Here is a 21,289-nt window from a genome sequence, read left to right as displayed (position 1 = left end):
TTTTAGAACCAGGCTATTTATCCTTATGACAGCGATAGTAAGGCTTTAAAAAAAATGCATGTTATACAATATATGCAAATACAAACATAGCTCATACTTCTATCTGTGTATATGCTGGACATATAGAGTGGTTGCATTTTCATATGCTCTTCATGATTCACCCAAGAAAACATTCCAGAGTGTTTCTGAAAATCTCCAGACAGATCTGGAGAGAATCCAGCTACAATCCAACCACTTGATCCAGCTTACCTCCTTCATATTTTTACAAAATCATCCCATAGAGAGGCACTTCATTGAGCTGAAGCTCAATGGATCAATATATTTGTTTTGAAATGGATCAGTATATTTATTTGGTTTGCAAATAAATAAATGAACATATTGCTGAACTTGCTTTCATGTATTAAAATACTGTTGATAACAACAAAACCAGGTTTCTTTCTCTCTCTTGGTATAGATTATCCTCCACTCTATGCATAAATATCAGCCACGTGTCCATGTCATTCGGAAAGACTGTGGAGATGATCTCTCTCCAGTGAAACCCATCCCTTCAGGAGAGGGGGTGAAAGCATTTTCCTTTCCTGAAACTGTTTTCACAACTGTCACAGCATACCAAAACCAACAGGTAACTTTTTTTTTTTTTTTTGCTTTTGTTGCAATTTAGACTTATTTAACAGAATACTGAATTCCAGGGAAATGGGAGAGAAAAAATATAGCTTAAGTCCTGACTCTAAATAAAATAGAAGTTGATGCCTTTTAGACTATTAAACAGAATATTGAATTTATTATCCTTCCTATAAACTGTTGACATTGAGATACACAGTGAATAGAGTCAGAATAGGTTAATTTCTGCTTCTCAAAGATCTACAAATATATTGTGCAAAGCAATATTAAAGCCATCATCCACAAGGAGTTTCTCCTGTACAGCTTTCATTCTTTTCAGTGGTGTTCATAATGGTTTGCAGCCATAATGACTTATCCCATTTCATACAGTGTGAATAATCACAACTGATGATTCGTCATAATGTCCAGGTCCCACATACTGTGTATAACTAAATGACATCAGTATATGAACACTGTTGGGGTTGGGTTTTCATTGTGTAAAGCTACTGACTGACATCTTAACTACCTCAGTGGGCACGGAATATGAGTTCTGTGCTAGCTGCAGAGGACTTACTCTAGTTGCACATGGCTTGACACAATGGGGAGGGTAAATTTCAAGGAAGGAGAAGATGGGGTGCATGAATTTATCTCATCTTCTTTCCCTGGAAGCATGGTGCACCACCCGAAAATATGCCCCTGAGGGCCGTGCAGTCTTCAGGGCACTTTGAAAAGAATGAACGATCCCCAAAATTCACCTTCTCCACTATGAGCTGATTGGGGGGGGGGGAGGTTTCTGCAAGTGGGCTCAGAGCTTTCAATTCTGTGCCTGCTGTGTACTTAGGATGTCAGCCACTGACTGTAGTTTCTGCTAATGATAATTCCTGCAATTGGTTAAGAGAGGCAATAACCATATTGTTGTTCCACTGGTGCAGCAAATTCCTCTTATGCTGTGCCTGGAGCAGAGTTACAGACCTACTCCAACTCTCATTTTACTTAGTAATAGCCAGTGGCTAACACCTTAACAAAGCACTTGTGCAATAAACAAAGTTGCACTAGTACAGGAAGATCACATAGCTGCACTAAAAAAAACAAGGATTTGCAGAACTGCGCTATAGCAATAGCAATAGCAATAGCACTTACATTTATATACCGCTCTATAGCTGGAAGCTCTCTAAGCGGTTTACAATGATTTAGCATATTGCCCCCCAACATTCTGGGTACTCATTTTACCGACCTTGGAAGGATGGAAGGCTGAGTCAACCTTGAGCCCCTGGTCAGGATCGATCTTGTAACCTTCTGGTTACAGGTCGGCAGTTTTACCACTGTGCCACCAGGGGCTCATTTGCGCCACCAGGGGCTCATTTTTGTGCAAAAATTCTTTTAAAAGCAAATGATATGCAGCATGCTTCAGGTTGCACAAGAACAAGCATGTTTGCAGTAGCACAATATTAGTTTGGAATGCAAGTTCCAGACTTAGCGCAAGTAGCTTGCGCAACATCCCCCTTCAACTCCTTAGTCAGAATGTCTGGTGGTGACTCCAAATGGGCATGCACATACCCATCTACAACAAAGATTCATTAAAGTGATTAACAGAGCTTGGATGAATATTGCAAGGCAGAAACAGATACACATCTTAAATGCTTATCTTCATCATCTGTGCATGTGGAAGCCTCCTTCCACGTGTAGATCTCCAAAAGCCCCCCCCCCCCCCCAATCAGTGTCCAGACCATTTCTGCAAATGCATGGTCTTGGATACATTCCAGAAATATGCTATAAGGTGTTCTGTCAGTGTTATAGCTCCTTCCCATCACGACACACACACACACACACATCCATATAACACCCAAGTCCCACCCACACCCTAATTGGTAGTTAAATTTATCTCTCTCTTTTAAACCTTTTGATATCTTGTAATTTCAGTGCTTTCTACTCAGAAACTTAGAATTTTCTATAGTATGTTATCTTTCTTTTATGCACTGAGAAAAGGAAATCAAGAGCTATTTTCCCTCTCTGCTGTTGGTTTTTATTATGTTAACTGCCTAAGGGGGAAAAAAACCCTGATTCTTAAGCAGCTAGCTTTGCCAACTTAATATAGTCAACTGCAAAAGAAGAATTAACTGGACACTCTTTCAAGGTATATCAACAGCATCATAATTTCATTTTAATCCATTCAATTTTTTTTAGTAGTACTGTTGTTTGGGATAGTGAGGGACATTATCCACAGCCTTAGGAGCGAGGAGTAAGAGCTCCAACCTCACAAGGTATGGGTAAACTAGCAGTGCTCAAAGCTTTCCTCTCATCATGTGGGGAAGAGGAGGGGGGTTGTGCGGCCCTTGGGAACATATGTCTACACATGAAAAGGGCTTTTACAGGGAGAGGAGAGAAGTGAAAATTGCATCCCTCTCCCTGCATACTGTGCTGCGAGGCAAGCTTTGAGTTCCTGCCTGCTGCTTGCAAGGGTAGAACTCTTGCTCTGCTGTCCAAAGACTGTGGGAAATGTCATCCAGTATGTTGTTTGCCTGAGTACTTGTGTTTTCCTGTTACTTGGCTTCTTCAGAAATAAAGTGAAATTTAATAACAAATGGGAGAAGTGTGTCCTAACACCATGTGATGGCTGGGATCCAAAGAGTCACCAAGTTGTCCCCCCCAAAGGTGGCCTTGAGATTGTGGTTTTTGAGCACAAGCCTCTCAAGCTGCAAAGCAATGTGCTTTTGAAATGGAGAGGCTCTCAAAAGCAGCTTACTTGCGGTATTGCTGTCCAAAGCAAACAAAATCCCACTAAGGAATCTGCTCAATCCCTTTTGGTACATCTAGATAGAGTAACTCTTTGAATACTGGACTATATTACCCAGTTGCAACGACTGAGAGTTCTGGCATGTGTCATCTTAACAGTGAGGGGGGAATGCATTGGAAAACGTGAGATTTGTTTCAGAATTATGAATGTGATATAAGTTGATGTCTTTTTATTCACCTTATGCCTTTTGAGCCTTTTAGCAAAAATTGCAGTCATACTTTTAAGCTTTTCTCCATAACCACAAGAGTACTTTCCCTACAGCAGCATGGATAAATGCTACCTTTTAAAATACCTTTTAAAATAAAAGTTTAATTCTCAGGATTTTCTCAGGATTCCTTGAATCAAGACTATTTCCTATATACATGTGACATATTAGTACAGTTGTACCTCCCATCTATGTGCCAGTATGTGGTATGAAATAATATTTCCTTTGTAAATTTCAGTCTTAAGAAATGTCAGAGTTAATATAAAAAGAGTGCTCACAGCAAAATGGTTCCTCACACTGTGAGCTCAGTTTTGTAACTGAAGTGACAGATGCACATGCCAGCAAATCAAATGCTAGTTCAAGTGTCAGTGCTGCCTCTATTCCCCCATGCTTCTAGCAAGTGGCGCAGTGGGGAAATGCTTGACTAACAAGCAGAAGGTTGCCTGTTCGAATCCCCGCTGGTACTGTATTAGGCAGCAGCGATATAGGAAGATGCTGAAAGGCATCACCTCATACTGGAGGAGGCAATGGTATACCTCTCCTGTATTCTGCCAAAGAAAACCACAGGGCTCTGTGGTCTCCAGGAGTCAGCATCGACTCAATGGCACACTTTACCTTTTAGCAAGCTGCCAATCTTATATTTGCCTGTGCATCTGTTTCCATATGTACCTTCTAGGGGAGGTGATAGCAAAGCACCTCACAGCCACAGAAACATTCCTCTTACTTTGTCTGGGTGCCTGTGATGGGATGAGGTTCCTCTTGCCTCTCATCCTCTGTGCAAAGGAATCCTGGGCAGAGTATCAGGCTTGCCAAACCTTCTCCAGTTTAGTCTGGTACTGCATAGTGTGTGTTGGGGGTGTTTCTGTTTCCCCAGCTGGAGACAGGAGCAGGAGCAGACTGATGCCTGCCTGAAGCATGGAGGGAAGGCAAGGCTGGCATTGGATTCACTGGTATGCATGTCTGATGGTTCACAGCAAGGAGGAAGCCAGGTTGAGCTTTCTTCTTAGGTAACCTTGGTTTTCACTGGAATGTTATCTCTGTCACAAACAACTAGCCTGAAGTGTCTGCAGTCTTCTAGAACCACCACTTTAATTTTTATCATTTTTACATTTTCAGTTGCTGATTTTAATATCTTTAGTTACCATCAAGTTGAGAGAATAGCTAGTTCTATGCTCCCAGTAGGACTTGTGTGTGTTTTTCTCAAACCCAGTTCTATATTGGACCCTCTACATTCTGCGTTCCTGCATAGGATTGATGTGGATGTAAATATGCTTTCACATCCACACACAACTGTGACTGGTGTTTGAGCTACAATTTTTTAAATCTACACCTTGTAGATTTAGCATACTCTGAACATACTCTGTTACCTTTACAGATCACTCGACTCAAAATTGATAGGAACCCATTTGCCAAAGGATTTAGAGATTCTGGACGTAACAGGTAATCTTAAGCACATTAAGAATTTACAGAATTCTTGGCATACTTATTGATAGAGTTAGGCAGTTTTGCATATTTTAGAGGAGCTTCACCAAATACATTGCATTCTCTTGCACAGTGTCTTGTTGATGTTGGAAGAAACACATCTGGATATTAGTAGATACAGAGATGCTCAAGTTTCTAGATTTGCTTTTGCTTTGCTTTAATGAGATTTCTTCTTGCAAAAGAAATTTTGTCACAATCCCAAACACACTGGCCCTAAACTAGCATTACTCTGTGTGTGTGTGTGTGTGTGTGCGTGTGTGTGCACTATGCATGCTGAAAGTGGTCCTGTTTAGTTGTACCTAACTGAAGCTTAATTGCAGCATGTTGCAAAATGCTCTTTAAAATATATTAAAGTATATACATGGTGGCTGACATGCAGAGCAAGGATGCACCAGTGCAGTGAGAGAGCAGCCTAATAGAATTGTCCTGTTGCAGCGGGGAATTGACAATTTTTGATGCCCTTCCAGGAGCGTAGCCACCATTGAGTGGATGAGTTCAAAGAACCCGGGCTGCTGCTTCTCAGGGGCCATGCCTGGCACCCCAGACACTTCCCTGCATCTGGCGTGTGTGTGTGTGTGATTTAGCTCCCAAAAGGAGCCACATGGCCCCGTTTTTGAGCGAAATTGGCCAGCATTCGCTTCGCAGCATGGCTGGAGGGTCTCTCCCTGCCTTTTAAAGGCAGGGAGAGCTGCTCCTGGCCGGGTTGCAAATGCAGCGCTGGCTGGTTTAACTCCCTAATGGAGCCGTGCGGCCCCATTTGGGAGCTAAACCATGCCACCACATCTGATATCGGACGTGGCTAAAACCTCCCTGCATCTGATGTCAGGGGAGGAGCTATGGGGCCACGGCGGCAGCAGAACCCGGACTGCCACTGGCATCCTTCCGCCCCATACCCTTTCCTTCCTCAGAAACCACCTGAAAATATGTCCCTGAGCATTATGCAACCCTAGAGGACATATTTCCAAATGGCACAGAGGGCTTCCTGAGGAAGGGAGGGTGTCACAATTGCCACTTCCCTGCTGCACCGATGCAGTTAGTTGGGAAGTTCTGTTGGGCTGCGTCTTCACTGCACTGATGCTTCCTTGCTCCTATATGTCAGTCACTTTTCCTATTTGTAGGTTTCAGCACTCCGAAATATTCAGAAAATGAACAGAAAAATAGCAAACTTGTATAGCTTGAGACTACAAAGGATTTAGACAGCATTTCGTCATGAAAAGGTTGAAATATAGTGGCTAGAGCAACAGCATGCGGAACAAGCAAACATGCTAGCGTAAGAAGTTAGCTTTGTTGTACTAAAAACATGACTTTGCACAAGAATTTACAATTAAAACAAATGAGGTGTGCTTGCGATCGCACCAACTCTGGCAAAAATTTTGTGCTAGCCCTGTGTCCTCCCACAAGTATGTCATTGCTATGGATGTCAGCCACTGGGTCTCGGTTATCTTGAGAAAAGAGAACTGAAGGTAGAATAATACAAAAAATAATGATAATCCATACTTGTGTAAAAGAATGCCAGAGAGAACACAGGGAGCAGTTATTCTCTACTGCCAAAGACAATAGGTCAAGATGTAATAGATGCACATTGCAGAGAGTTACGTTTAGATTTGATATTTTTGGACACAAAAGAAAGCCGCTCTGGGGAAAGCACCCTCATGCTTGCATGCAGAAGGTCCCCTCCCTGGTATCTCCAAGACAGGACTGAGAATGCCAGCAACCTTGGAGAAGTTGCTGCTGGTCTGGGTAGACAATACAGAGCTAGATGGACCAATGATCTGACTCGGTCGAAGGCAGCTTCCTATGTAAAGCTAAAATTCAGTAATACGCTGGAGAATTAATTTCTGCATATTCATTCACTGGTAACTAACATTAATATTGGTTTGATGATTTGATTACTTTCTCTGAAATAAAATGTGCTACATTAGATTACAGCAGTTTACAAGAGCAGATGTGGTAGCTTTGTTCAAGAAACTGCTATACATTCCAGAGGAGATAATTGTTTTAATAGCTTAATAGTGCAATAATTGCAGGGTAGAAAGAATATAACTCATAGAATTTTGCCATGAGTATATGGGAGAGGCAGGGAACTGTTGTGTTCACTGGAAGCACCACTCAAATGGTCCTGTGTGTGACAACTATTAGCAGTCGCAACCTTCAGTTCTGTAATCTAATGACTCCTGTCATTAGAAACTTGCAATAAGTGAGGGTTCTGAAAATCCTATTATATATCCTGTTTATTAGGGTAGCTTCATTATCATAAGGCCATTTGACCCTTGCAAAAAAAGTTGTAGAGTTATTTTCCTTGGAGTTTTCTAAGAAAAAAAACGATACTGTATAAGCATTTGGAAGAAATGGATTTTGTACAGCACATCCTCAGTCAAGAAGGCTGGATATGGTGCTCTTGTGTATTTAAAACATGTATTTTGAGTTAGAAACTTGCTCTACAACTGATTTTACATGTTCAGTTCTCCAGCTATTGCACTATATCATTTCAGTATTGGGGTGCCAGATCCAAAGAAATGTGTGTAGTTTCAGTAGAAGCAACACACCATGTTGATTTACTCTACCCAAAGATTCAGCCTTTTGCAGCTGTAATCCTGAACAAAATTATTTGAAAACAAGCCCCACATAAATATGGGACATATTTGCATGTAAATTAGTCTAAGATTTCCACTGCCTTGTCCTACAGCAGGGTTTCTCAACGTGTGGGTCCCCAGATGTTATTGGACTTCAACTCCCATAATCCCCAGCCCCAGTGGCCTTTGGTTGGGAATTATGGGAGTTGAAGTCCAATTACATATGGGGACCCACACGTTGAGAATCTCTGTCCTACAGCATCCGATTGCATGAACACAAAAAGCCACGAATAAAGGTTTAACAGGGAAACATTTGAAGCAGTATCCTATGTAGTTCAAAGGGTTGCAGTTGGAAGATAAAATGTGGAGTATAGTGAGCCCACGTATGTGTGGAAATTACTGTTGTTGGTGGTGTTGGCAGACATCTGTGTACCAACACAACAGAGTGTTCTGTTGCTTGAGCAGGGGCATCTTTTAGTAATCTCCATTTCCTTTAGCAGCCCCCGGTGCCTCCCACAATTATGTGTCTGAAGCTTGGGGGACCCTTAAGTTTTGGGAGGCATAAGATACTGCAGAGGGAAAAGGGGGCTGCCAAAAATTGTGCCTCCCTTTGTGTAAACAGAACACTGTGATGTGTCAGTGATGGATACTGGCCTGATTTTTTTTTTTTTTTAAACATTGTTATACTGCTTTTCAGTAACAAAGCTCCTAAAGAACTGCCAACAGTCCCAAAGAATTGTGATTCCTTGCAGGAATAAGAAAATCCCCAAAGGGCTCACAATCTAAAAGGAAACACAAGATAGTTACCAGCAACAACCCTGGATGCTATGCTGGGTTGAGTAAGGACAGCTGCTCTTCTCCTGCTAAACAGAAAATAGAAATAGAAAATAGAAAAGAAGCACCACTTGAAAAGTTGCCTCTGCCCAGTTAGCAGGAGAAAATGCTTTTGCGGTGTACATGTAGCTCTTTGGATCCCACCATAAATCTGGTAACATAGGTTCCACTTATTTTTCTTCAGTACTGCCTGTTTTACTACCGAAAATTAAAATCTGTACCAAAAGTAAACTTACTCCTTGTATAGTGTTGAACAGAATCATTACCAGAGTGTAGCTTAGCTTAGTTGTAATGCTCCCCTTTAAGTCTTGTTAGGATGCTTTAGGGCAATCTGTTTAACTAAAAAGTTTTTCCCCTTTACATTATTTACAGACCTACACATGGTTTTGTAAAACCAGTGGCTTTATGCTTTAAAAGCAGTCTTTTCCTGCTGCACATTTGCAAAGTGAAATATAATTTATATACTGAGAATACTCAGGTTCTTCACATAGGCCTTAAAAAATAATCCTATAAAAATCTTTACTCCATGAGGTATGAAAATTTATTTTCTTAAGTACTTCAGGAGAAAAATACGATGGCTTAGTTAAATAAAATTGGCCATTTGGTAATATAAATTAGGATGGTGATAAAATGTGGAAATTGTTCAAAAGCATCTTGTATAAATTATCACCTTGGCTGCACTTTTCCAGGAGGTGGGCTTTTATCTCTACTTTAACTAGAAATGAAAAGTCTCCATTACCATAGGAAAAAATGAAGACTATTTTTAAAATCCACGTTTAGCTAATGCCTTATAACTCTTTCCTGCAACATTTCTGGAACCAATGTATTATTGAAGCTGTATCATGGAAAGTATTGGTTGCTTCAGTTGCTGTGATGAAATGTAAGTCTAGTTTTGATTGGATCTCCAAAGAAAGTTGAGTTCCATAAATTAATTACACATTGTATGAAAATTACTTTATTGTGCCTCTCCTGTATCTACTGCCAGTCCATTAAATTGAATGACTCTGAGCTCTAGTATTATGAGAGAGGGTAACAAATTTCTCTTCATCATTCATAATATTATAAACTTCTGTCATGCCTCTGTCCACTTACCCCTTTGTCGTCTCCTTTTCTAAACTAAAAATCCCAAAAGCATTAGCTTTTCCTTATAGGGACAGTATACCAACCCTGTGATTATTATGCTTGTCCTTTTCAACACCTTTCCCAGCTCTGTGATATAAACCTAATAGTGGACTTGTATTGACATGTGGATTTAAGTGGGGGTTTTCTTTCAAAACTCTGGGAGGCATATGTAGACCAAGGGGAAATGTTTGTATCTAATTTCTAAAGAATGTGCATGAATTCTTACCATGCCTATCAATCTCAAAAGAGATCCATGTCCCACTCATTGCTATTTCCAGGTCTTTAAAAAAAAAAAAGTAGAGAAATGTCAGCCAACACAGCAGTATAGACTGTTTTGCCTCTAAGCATAAGATGGCAAATTGACATTCTGGCAATTTCAACAAGTATTCACATGGAAAAGCAATATTAGGGAGGTATTTAATGTATTTTTAGCTTTTAAAATATTTGATTTAGCAGCAGCAGCAGCAAGGAAGAAAGCCAGCACCCTGTGTCTTTGGCGTACTTTTATGGGTTCCGAGCAAGTTCACTGTGAGTGGCTATGCGAGCTTTACAGCCAAAGTTTAGGATAAAATACTGTCCTGAAACATTATTGCTATAATGTGAACCTGACATTGTAAGACAGAGAGGTGTGTGTGTGTGTGTACACACACACACACACACACACACACACACAGGGAGGGAATTGTATAAACACTGAGAAACATAATAGGCAAATTATAGACCATTCTGTGTACAAAACATTGTTCTTTTTGCCTAGGATGGGATTGGAAGCTTTGGTAGAGTCTTATGCCTTCTGGAGACCCTCATTGAGAACACTTACATTTGAAGATATACCGGGTATTGCAAAACAAGGTATCCATCTTATTTAGGGGCTTGGAGGGCACCAAGGGTGGTTCACTGTGCATGCCGTCTACCTCTCCAAAACCTCAGTTGATTTAAACAGATAGGGATTGAACCCTGTGTCTGACATAAAATTACATTTATGCACAAAATGATTAAATACCAAAATGTTTCATGTGACAAGTGCTTACATGAAAAAGCAGTACTTATCTTTAAATGCCAACAGAACTTATGTGACCATGTAACCTGTATATGGATCGAGATACTGCTTCTTTCAGTTCCAGCACTTGTTGCACCAACAAATAAGCATACAAGGGCTTACTGACTGCTAAGCTTGTATATCACAAAGTGTTCTACTGATGGTGCAGTGTATTATGCCAGCACAGGAAGTTCAACTGGGTGGAGGGGAGGTATGATAAAAATAAAAATGTGTAGAATTCAGAAATTGTCCCTGCACTATGTCTGAGAGTGGATTGATTAATATTGCAGTAATGGTAGCTGACATCTCATAAATTATGAGTAGTCCTATTAAAGTCAATGAGACAAGTTGTTATGACTTGCCCCATTAATTTCAGTGGGACTACTCATGAGTAACCTAGCCTGGTTGTCAGCCACTAATAATCAGCAGAATGCCTTACAAGTATGTTCCTTAGTAAGGGGTATCTTGTATCTCTGTCTTGTCAATCCCTCTGATAGTTTTAACCAAATCTATAGTGCTGCAAGAAAGCCAGGAAACTACAGTTTATCTCAGTCTTTGTCACTCTTCCAGGCTTTGGTAGAGATCTAAAGATATTAGGCATCCACATTTCTGCCCTATTTTTTATATACAGACTATAAAGAGAAAGAGAGAGAAAGCAAACAGGCTCCCGCCCAAGGCAGCTTTCAGTGTAAAAATAAATGGGGAAAAGCAACAGGCAGTGAGGCAAGACATCACAGTGAAGTGGCTACTCCATCTTGTCGTCAGATCAATATTCAGTAAGGAGGTGAGCAGGATAAGTTGCAGTCCACTCCACATCACATGCTGAAAACTGATCTGGCCAAGTTATGGAGCAGTCAGAGGACTGCTTCACCGCAGTGCTAACTGTAACACGATTAGAACTTGCTGTGTCAGTCTTACGGTACTAAGCTGCTTCTGAAAATCAAGAAAAGCTTTGCTCCATTTTGCCAATGCTTGACTGAACACAAAAGCAGAGCAACCTGCCCCCTACAGATGTTAATTTTTCCCAGTGGTGGTTAAAAAGAAAAGAAACGTGAGAATTCTTTATATGGCCATGCTTTAAGGCAGAACTGTAAGCTTACTATTCCTCTCTATTCGAACATTCTCATTTCAGTGTCCTGCTTAACATGTTGGCAATAGAGCTAATTAAGAAACCTTGCTAGTTCTTGCTATGAAGTTCATATCTAAGGTTCATTTCTTGTCTGATTGCAATAAATTTGATGTAAATTGATAGTTTTGATTTAGCAAAGGTATCTTCAGTAATTTGTAAATAAACTGAGCTATTGCAAAGCTTACTGGAGTTTCCTTGCAAAAAGCTTGGCGTTGGCCTAGAAAACTTGTCTCCTGGGAAGGTATTCCAGTTGCCAAAAACATTGTCTGGAAAACTTTAATGAGATGAAACTATAACAAAGCAGGAGGATCATCTTCAAATCAGGTGACTACCACTGGAAGTGAGAGATTTGTCTGGTCTGCTTCAGTGCTCACATTCTTGACTCCAGGAATATGATCCAGCCAAAGTTCAGCACTTTGAGTCCACTTGCTTTCAATGGGAATGCTAAACAAATGTTTAAAATCTTCCATTGACATTAATGTGACTTAAAAGTGATTAACTTGGCTGGATGTATAGCAGGCATTTTTGTCTGTAGCTGTCACTCCAAGATCATGCCAAGATAAGTAATTTGCAGAGTCATTTTTAAAAAATAAACATCCCCATACCCTGTAAAATTACACACATACACACACTCTTTGATATAACCATACTTACAAATTTTTATTTATACGCATACATGCACGTGTGAAAACCAGGCAAGAATTTATATCATCCTCTTATTACTATTTTTTTTCTTCTGAATCACCATATTTCTCAAATAGTCTGTTGTTTGTTTTAGGATTTCCAGAAAAATTCTTCACTGGAATAAGAGTACAGGCAGCAAAAACTCCAGTTTTGGCAACATAAAGGGAAATATGTGTGTCAGAATTATTTTTGATGGAAAGTTAGCTTTGGATCTGGAGTCCACATTATAGAGATGCAGAAGAGTATACAAGTCCCTTAGGGCCATGCTTACTGTTTTTCCTTCCATATTAATTGCCAGGGGTTGTGGGTTTGTAAAATAAATATCCCTCCTAAATACATCTAAGAAGCAGAGCTAGTTTAGAGAAGAGAGATCCTGTTAATGAGTTTCCTCCCAACCATGCATGATTTCTTGAAAAGAGCCTTCTCTGATCCCCCACCCCTTGCATGGGCCACACAAGCTGTGGAAGTCAATTGTTGGTATTTAGCAGGTGTTTGGCATTAGAGAGAGAGCCTAAGCAAACTCTTCCACATGATACACCTCCCTATCTCTTTGGCTTGAGAATCCGTTTAGAAAGTGTGCTGGTATCCTTCGGTCTTAAAAATTCTTTCAACTGTCCAGGCAGTGGGAATTAAGTAAGACCTTTGATGAGATGCCCTGATTCAGATTCCAAAACTAATGAGAAGAACATGTCAATATAATTAGTTTTACATGTTTTTATGTGCCCTTAAATAGATGATAGAGAGTAACCAGAGATATAAAGATAGTGGAGGTCATCAACAGAGAACAAGAGAAGACTGAGCTTAGTGCTGGCAAGCTACCTGACCAAAGAGATAGTCCTATATATGCCCACCTGATAACCATAACCAGCACTTGATTAGAAGGAGCCATGAGATCAACCCTCTAAGAGGCAATGCAATGGAATGAAAAGGAAAGGTTGAGTTGGGCAACTTTGTGTCCTTGCTAGGCAAATTGTCCAAGCTGTATGCTTGGCGCATATACTGGATCCACTACCCTAGTGTCATTGATTGGTGCAGAAAAACATTTCTTTTTGTAATTCCCGTGTTGTGATAAGCACAACATAAACTATCTCACTCAGGGTGTGCACTGACAGAGAGAACCTTTTGAGGATTATATTGTACAAAGATGCAAATCTGCAGGAAGAAAAACAATTGCCTATTTCATTAAAAGTAACTTGAGGAGCTAAGAGCAGTTAAAGTCACTGTGCTATAGTGGGTAGTGTTGTATGTGGATTCTGGGGGATGGGGATATCTGGGTTCAAATATTTCTCCTTAGCCATGATGTTTGCTGGTTTGTTTCGGGCAAATCTTTATCTTTCAGTCTAACCTACCTCACATGGGTGTTGTCAGGATAAAAAGTTGTATGCTCATCTTAGGTCACTTGGGGTAAGGTAAAGATGTGTTAAATAATAAATCCACCCTACCCACCCCATCCTGGATTTTATTTTATATTTTGATATTTTCTTCCAGGAAACACCGGCTCCTCTGCTTTGCTCCAGGGAACTGGCAATGGAGTACCAAACACTCACCCCCATCTCCTTTCTGGGTCCCCTTGCTCTTCTCCTGCTTTCCACCTTGCTCCCAACACTAGCCAGCTCTGCAGCCTCACTCCAGCAGACTACACAGCTTGTGCCCGCTCAGGGCTAGCCCTGAACAGATATAGCACTTCATTGGCCGAAACGTACAACAGGCTTACAAACCAAACCAGCGAGACGTTTGCAACCCCAAGGACTCCGTCTTACGTTGGCGTATCAAGTAGTTCAACTGTGAACATGTCTGTGACGGGGAGTGACAGCGATGCATTCAGCTGCCCTCAAACGGGCTTATCAATGCAGCTTTCAGGGATGTCTCCACAGCTCCAGTACATTATGCCCTCCCCATCAGGCAATGCCTTTGCCACAAATCAAACCCACCAGAGCTCCTACAACACTTTCAGACTGCACAGTCCTTGTGCTCTCTATGGATACAACTTCTCCACATCCCCCAAACTGGCTGCCAGTCCTGAGAAAATAGTTTCTTCCCAAGGAAGTTTCTTGGGGTCGTCGCCAAGTGGAACCATGACCGATCGGCAGATGTTGCCCCCTGTAGAAGGAGTGCACTTACTTAGCAGCGGGGGGCAGCAAAATTTCTTTGACTCTAGGACCCTAGGAAGCTTAACGCTGTCATCATCTCAAGTATCTGCACATATGGTTTGATAAAGCCTTTTTAAAATAAAAAGAGTACAGTTTTGCATTGGTTTCTACAATGTATTCCTTTTTGGATTAAGCAAATGTGATTGATGTACCTTGTAAGGTGTTTCATGTTTAAAAAGCCACAAAAAAGACTTATCAGAGGAAGTTTGACGGGATCTTTTGACTTGCCTATGGGCAGATATTTGGATGTGCTTTAGCGTTCTGGATGAAGCTGAGTTTGTTTGCTGAACAGCCCATTTAGTTACTTGGTAGTGCACGCTTCATTTTATAACACATTTGGCCATATGCAACAAATTAAGCAGGACTTCCTCCAGTACTCTCTTCCCAGCATCTTTCCTACGTTAAAGAACAAAATGACACTCAGGTCTGATTTAAATGAAACAGAAGAACTCTGGAAAAAAACGGGGGGGGGGGGGAGAGAATACACACACACACTCCCTCATTTTATAGCAGCTGTCCGTAAAGTGTTCTTGCCACAGTGAGTGGATGCCATGTAGCATGTATTATTTCTCTGTTGTAAGAGAGTTAATAACACTTGTGTTCTCAGTAGCTTTAGTGCAGAAGTGTAGCTGTGACATATCTTCAAAACAGGATAATTTTCCTAATCAAGCTTTGTAGTATATCTGACTTTTCAGAGCCATTTCTTTGCTATTATGATGCATTGTTGGCATAGGAACACCTCCTGGCATTGCATCAAAGTGCAGGTACAGTGGTGAGAGTGTAAAAGAAGCAGTGGAAAGGTCAGTATGGCTTTTTTCTGTACAGAATGAAGTCAAAGGAGATTCACTCCATTTGAAGAGACTACATATTTTTATAGAGATTTTTATTTTTAAATATTAAATATGTTTGCAAAAAAGAAATACAAGGCAGGGGCTGACATACTGTGCAACGTTCTGCCTTGTAACAGAACATATGCGCAGTTGCACAAAGCTCTTTTTTTATAACTACACATGCATTCCATTACAAGGTAGTGGGACATACTGAAATGTGCTGTACAGTATGTCAGCCAGGAATTCTAAATGTTTCCATAAACTTTCTATCTAAAGAGGGTGATAATACCCTTTAAAAAAAAGGGGGGGGGTAAGAAAGTAGCCTTTACTCCCATTCTGCTTTTGTCCCATTATGGATGACTGAATCTTACTGTTTTGAGTGTTATCAAAAGCGTGAGATGAAGTGCCAAAATTCTTAAGGTATTTGAATAATTCTCCTTCCAAAGGTTGCACTCTATGCTCTTTGACCAGGAGCTTCCAAATCTCGGGGGAACCTGGTCTCTGGACTGGAACAGTGCAAAGAGCTGCAGTCAGCATGAAAAAAATGGGCATGTCACATACAGAAGCAGCAGTCTACATTTCTAAGAACCTCTTTGAAACTTAAAATGTGGGTCAAGGTATTGGCAATATACACACTTACTGCTCCATTCTCGGGGCCAGCAATTCTTCCTCTCCTTCTTTGCCCCTTCAACAAATATACCCTTGGCATATCCCCACCTCCCCACAAGTACTGGAAGACCCAAGAACAAGTTAGAGTACATTACTTGGTGTGCCTCCCCACCCCTGGGATTTTCATTAAATATATTTGTTTTGACTGTAGGTCTCAACAGAAAGAAGATACCATATGCACAAATAAATATAGAGCTGTGTTGCATATAAATAGTCCTTATATCCTCAATTTAACACATCATAGAAAAAAATTAAGTTATTAGCAATCTTTTCCATAGGTTTCTAGATGAGACTGACATAAGCCCTATTCAGATGTTATAACCATACAGGGATAACCTTGATATTTGCGGGGGTTCTGTTCCAGGCTGCAGCTGCAGATATGGAAACCGCAAATATCGAGTAATGGAAATTGCCCGAATTTCGCTTGGGTGGGGAGTTTCTTATCATGCTCTGCTGCTCCTCCTCAGTCGTGCTGTGCCCCCAAATTGGCCAAAAATTGGTTGTTTTCTCCTATTTCCCCCCCTATCTTTTAACAAAAATGGGAGCCATTTTGTGGCTCCGTCAAAGAAAATAACAGCCGGAAATGACCTCCACAGTCATTTCCAGCCATCTCCGATCTGCAGATATGCAAGGTCGGCATGGTTTTTTTTCTTTTTTTCATGTATGCCAAGGTCAGGTGTCTTTTCCCCGACTGCGGATATGCGAATCTGCAGATATGTAATCTGTGGATAACAAGGTCCACTGGTATACACAATTATGATACTTGGTAAGCTGCACTGATGGTTCATAACCCCACTCCACCCCTGACCACGAGTACAGCATTTGTCTCTTTTGATAAGCACTGTACTCATTTTCAGTAGAGAAAGGAGCTTACCAGGAAGCATTGTAACTATTATTCCCAATAGCACCTGAGTAGGGCTATAGATTCACCATTGGAAAAGCAAAAGCTACTTTTAGTTTTTTCATATTATTACTGTCAAGCAAAAATTCAGTTTTCTATTGACCATACCAAGTCAAACCACACTTCTTGCATTTACCCATAGACCATTGCAATGTGAGCATGAGAGGCTGCCATGGGAATGGGGCCACAACAACAAAAAATACCGTTTTCCATATGTGAGAACTTTTTGCCAGTATTGGATGCCCTTAAACTCACTGGCAAACCTAAGTGCCACTATGTACTACTTGCTTGTGAAGGTTTTTGTTGCCAAATAATGTTGGGCACACCCAAAGTATTGCCAAATAATGTTTGCTTCATTTAAATTTTTTTTCAGTTGCAAAATTCAGTTCTGGGATTTGGGGGTAAGAGCCCTATTGAGTTTTAGGGGCTCAGTTTGTCATCTTCCTTTTAAAAATAAAAATAAAATATTTTAAATGACAATCCAAACAGGTTGAATGGTATTTTGATACACGGATGCTGCTACAAAGGTGGCCAAACTGAAGCAAAAAAATGTTTCAAACATTTTTTGATAAGATTTGCACAAAATTGTGATTGTATTGAATCATGCCGTAATGAAAACAGGAATATTTCAGTTACACACAGTTTGAAATGGATGTAATGCTCTATTTATCTTATTTTGAATGGACAAGCAAGATAATTTTACATTTTGTGTTGCAATCTTCTTGCAGGCTATATTTTTTAATGAAAGAGCTGCTGATTGGTTGAAGGGGATTGTGCTGGTCACCTTGTTTTGCAGCACAAAATGCAGCATGACAACCCACTGTATGTGTGCAAGCAGAGGCTGTAACAGTATTTGCATTGTAACTACTATTGGTTTTCCATTATCCTGCCTCTTTGCAATATTTTTGTCATATATTATAAAGCCACAGTATTGTAGCAAATATCTTTTTCCTTAGAATGCAATTCTTATTGTAAATATAAAATAGTGTGTGATTGCAAAGACCATCTTCTCATAGAATATAATGAATGCCAAATATGCGGTGTATCTATAATTATATATAGCTGTATTTTGTTTTTTAAAAGCCACAGAAATGATATTAAAGTGTGTATCTAAAAACACTTTCTATTAAAATTCAAAAATAAAAATGCTTTTAAAAATCCCAACTAATTCCACAGGCCCCTCTTCAGAAAAGTGTCCAGAGGTCTTGTTTACATGCTACATTTCGCCTCAGGGAACATGTACTATGTGAGCCCACCTACCTGTGGTTACATTTTAGCAAGAAAGAAGCTATATTTCAGGTGCCACCCAGGCAAACAAGGATCCCCTGAATGTATCACTCTTTAAATCTATTAGACTTTTGTCATGACTTCCGCCTGCTGTGTCCCATGGAAAGCCATGCTGGGTACTCTGGTGTTTTCTTGTTTCTGTATTGATATGTCGGAGCACCTAGCATGGTTTTCCTTGGGACATGGCAGACAAAAACCATGGTCCAAATCTCACGGAAGGAAATTGTCCAGACTTCATAGCCCCTAATGGACAGTGTAAATTGCAAAAGTAAAGACCACTGACAAACCATGAGGATAAATAAATGCATGTGATGCTCTATCTGGTTTCAATATGCTACTAAAATTAGTGTATAAATGCAACCAGCTGAGAGTTATTGGTGGTTTGCAGTCCCATAAGGCAAGATAACAGCACTTCAAGCCAGGGTTGCTGTGGATGTGAGGATTGTTGAAAAGGTCCCATAATCTCCCCACACACATATACACACACCATGCCTGTTGTGGAAAATAAAACACTGAAGTATCACCTGAATGTCATTTGTAGGCAAAACATCTGTAGACTTGGGAGAGCAAAAGAGAAGTATGAGAAATGTGGATTTCTTTATCCATTTAAATTTAAACCTGTTGCTATCTCTCCCCTCTGTCACTTGAAGGTGAAGGTCATGATGAATGTGGAGCACATGAAGATTCTAATACTGAGAGCCAACCAGAAAGGTTTTTATTTTGGAACACAGGAATGAATGGCTTGCAGAGCTGACTAGCCCTTGACAGACCCCTACTATTTGCCACATGTCTGAACGCATTCCAAAAGATGTGACGATGGGATAAGAACTATTTATCTTTATCAGCCAAATCTAGAAAATTAACACTTACATGTGTCTTGCAGTTGGCCGCTTTTTTCACTTTGGCTGCAAGGAGTGTGGTTTTGCCTGCCATAACTTACATGCTACAGCATATATTGATTCATTCGTTAATGGCACTACATGCAAGAATCGGGGGAGGGGGCGGGCTAGAAAAATGGTGTGGTGACTGAATTACATGGAGGCTAGGTGTCATGTGCAGTCCTTGAGAATCCCAGTGGCATTGTTCACAAAACAACAGCAGTGGCCTTCTATCCTTCACATTTGTTCCACAGACAGGAAATGGCTATGGAAGAGGCTCAGAAACCCAAAGGCATCCAATAAGGGCTTTCAGAACCTTAGTATAGCTGCACAACCCTCCCTGCCTCCTCTCTGTGCTCTTTCTAGCCTCATGTTCCAAGCACACAAACTTAAGGAAAACTCATCTTCCCTGTGAAAGTTACTCAAGCTGATTGATTTCAATTACTACGGCCTACCTTCCAAGCAGAATTCAAGGCAGCTGACAAGAAGAAAAGTAAAACATCCAATAAACTTTTAAGAACATAACAGAAAGGGGATAAAACCAGCAGAGAGAAAAATCTGTGAAAGCATGATATTCAAGGCAGAATAATCAATGGAGGCACAAAAGCTCAGTCCCAAATAGGTAACTATTTGGCAGGAAACACAACTTCACAAGGGCCCCAAAAGGCTTGCTGTAATGACAAAAGTTTTCAGCTTCCATTTAGAAGCCATCTAGGAGGCGCCAGCAGTGGGGGGAATAGAACAGTGGCAGCCACCGAGAGACCCGTTTATGTGTCACCAGCAGTCTAACCTCAAAACCATTGATGGGACACTCAAGAGAGGGCCTTTGTGAGAGAAGGCAGTCCTCAAATGAGGCTTGCTCACTTTTGCCCCCCTCCCCAGCTGTTTTTGGACTACAACTCCCATAATCTCCAGCCACAGTGGCCAATAGCCAGAGATTATGGGAGTTGTAGGCCAACATTTGCAGGAGTGGCAAATTTGAGCAGCCCTGCCTTAAAGTGTCTTGCCCTCAAGTCATACAGGGCTTAAGAATAATAACCATCAGCACTTTGAATCAACAAACTGGCAACCAAAAATTTGCTGCTTGAAGAAGTGTCTTTAAACTTCTTCAAATATTCCTCTTTAGCACTGTAGTCTTTCACAATGCCTGTTTTCTTAGTTCCAGTCACTTTTTCCTGTTCTCCTATTTGCCCTTTCTTCTGCTTTCAGAAACATTGATCATACTCTTTGGACTCATACTATTGGCTTCAGAGGCGTATCTAGGGAAAATAGCGCCTAGGGCAAACACTGAAATTGCACCCCCTGTCCAAGCATCTGACACCCATCTTTGAGATAACTTTACCATAATATCAGCTGAAAAATACAAGTCAGGCTCGTTAATCTTTTAATATTTCAAAAACTATTTTAGCAGTGGACTTAGCCAGATAAAAAAATGCTGGAAAACTACGAATTTCAGTATGCTGGGGCTCATGATATACCCAAATACTATGTGGAGGTGTACTTGGAAAACTAAACAGAAGTGCCTATCTAATTCTCTACTATGTATTGTAGCATCACCATTACATAAGTTTTAAAAATAAATGGAGAATTTGACTTTTCCCAGATACTCTGTAAATAATTAAAGGATATGCAGAGTAAACTGTGTCACTGCTTGGAATATATTCTAGTCTTTCAGAAAGACAGTTAAAATAAGAGGAAGAGAGCAAGAAACTCCCAGTGGGCCTTAATATTAAGGATTTCACACTGATTCAAAGACAAACTCACCATTAATAGGCATATTATGAAGACATCACATTTAACTCACTTATCACAAGAAGCAAAGTAAGAGCAAATGAATACAATCCTAGCTCATAAGCATCAGCTCAGTATTCACAAGCCCTGATTCTTTGTACATAGTGCCAATCTGAATAATATTATATATTATTATTATTTTACCTGTAGCCCCTTTGGAGATCTTCCAAAAGGCTGGGTGGGTTGTAAAGGTTCCTCCTCCCCACACTGACCTCTAGGGCCTCACAGGGACCATTTGAGCATGTGCAGTGGCCATTTTTAAAAATCTTTTTTTTTAATGGCCACTGAAAACAAAATGGCCACCGTGCATGCTCAAATGGC

General features: G+C 40.5%; 1 protein-coding gene across 1 annotated transcript in view; it reads left to right on the top strand.

The window, feature by feature from the left end:
- TBX18 (T-box transcription factor 18) overlaps positions 1 to 14,712 on the top strand; it is a 34,224-nt gene extending 19,512 nt beyond the window's left edge. Inside the window, exons 6-9 of the mRNA XM_053287183.1 lie at positions 455 to 622; positions 4,975 to 5,039; positions 10,368 to 10,462; positions 13,951 to 14,712. Coding sequence (XP_053143158.1) covers positions 455 to 622; positions 4,975 to 5,039; positions 10,368 to 10,462; positions 13,951 to 14,675 — 1,053 coding nt within the window. The 3' untranslated portion in view covers positions 14,676 to 14,712. The remainder of the gene's footprint in view (positions 1 to 454; positions 623 to 4,974; positions 5,040 to 10,367; positions 10,463 to 13,950) is intronic.
- Positions 14,713 to 21,289: the final 6,577 nt, after the last annotated feature.

This window comes from Hemicordylus capensis, chromosome 1 (genome assembly GCF_027244095.1).
Source record: "Hemicordylus capensis ecotype Gifberg chromosome 1, rHemCap1.1.pri, whole genome shotgun sequence".
In the NCBI taxonomy this organism is placed as follows: domain Eukaryota; kingdom Metazoa; phylum Chordata; class Lepidosauria; order Squamata; family Cordylidae; genus Hemicordylus; species Hemicordylus capensis.
The sequence above is the reverse complement of the archived record's forward strand: the minus strand, read 5'-3'. Positions and strand labels throughout refer to the sequence as shown.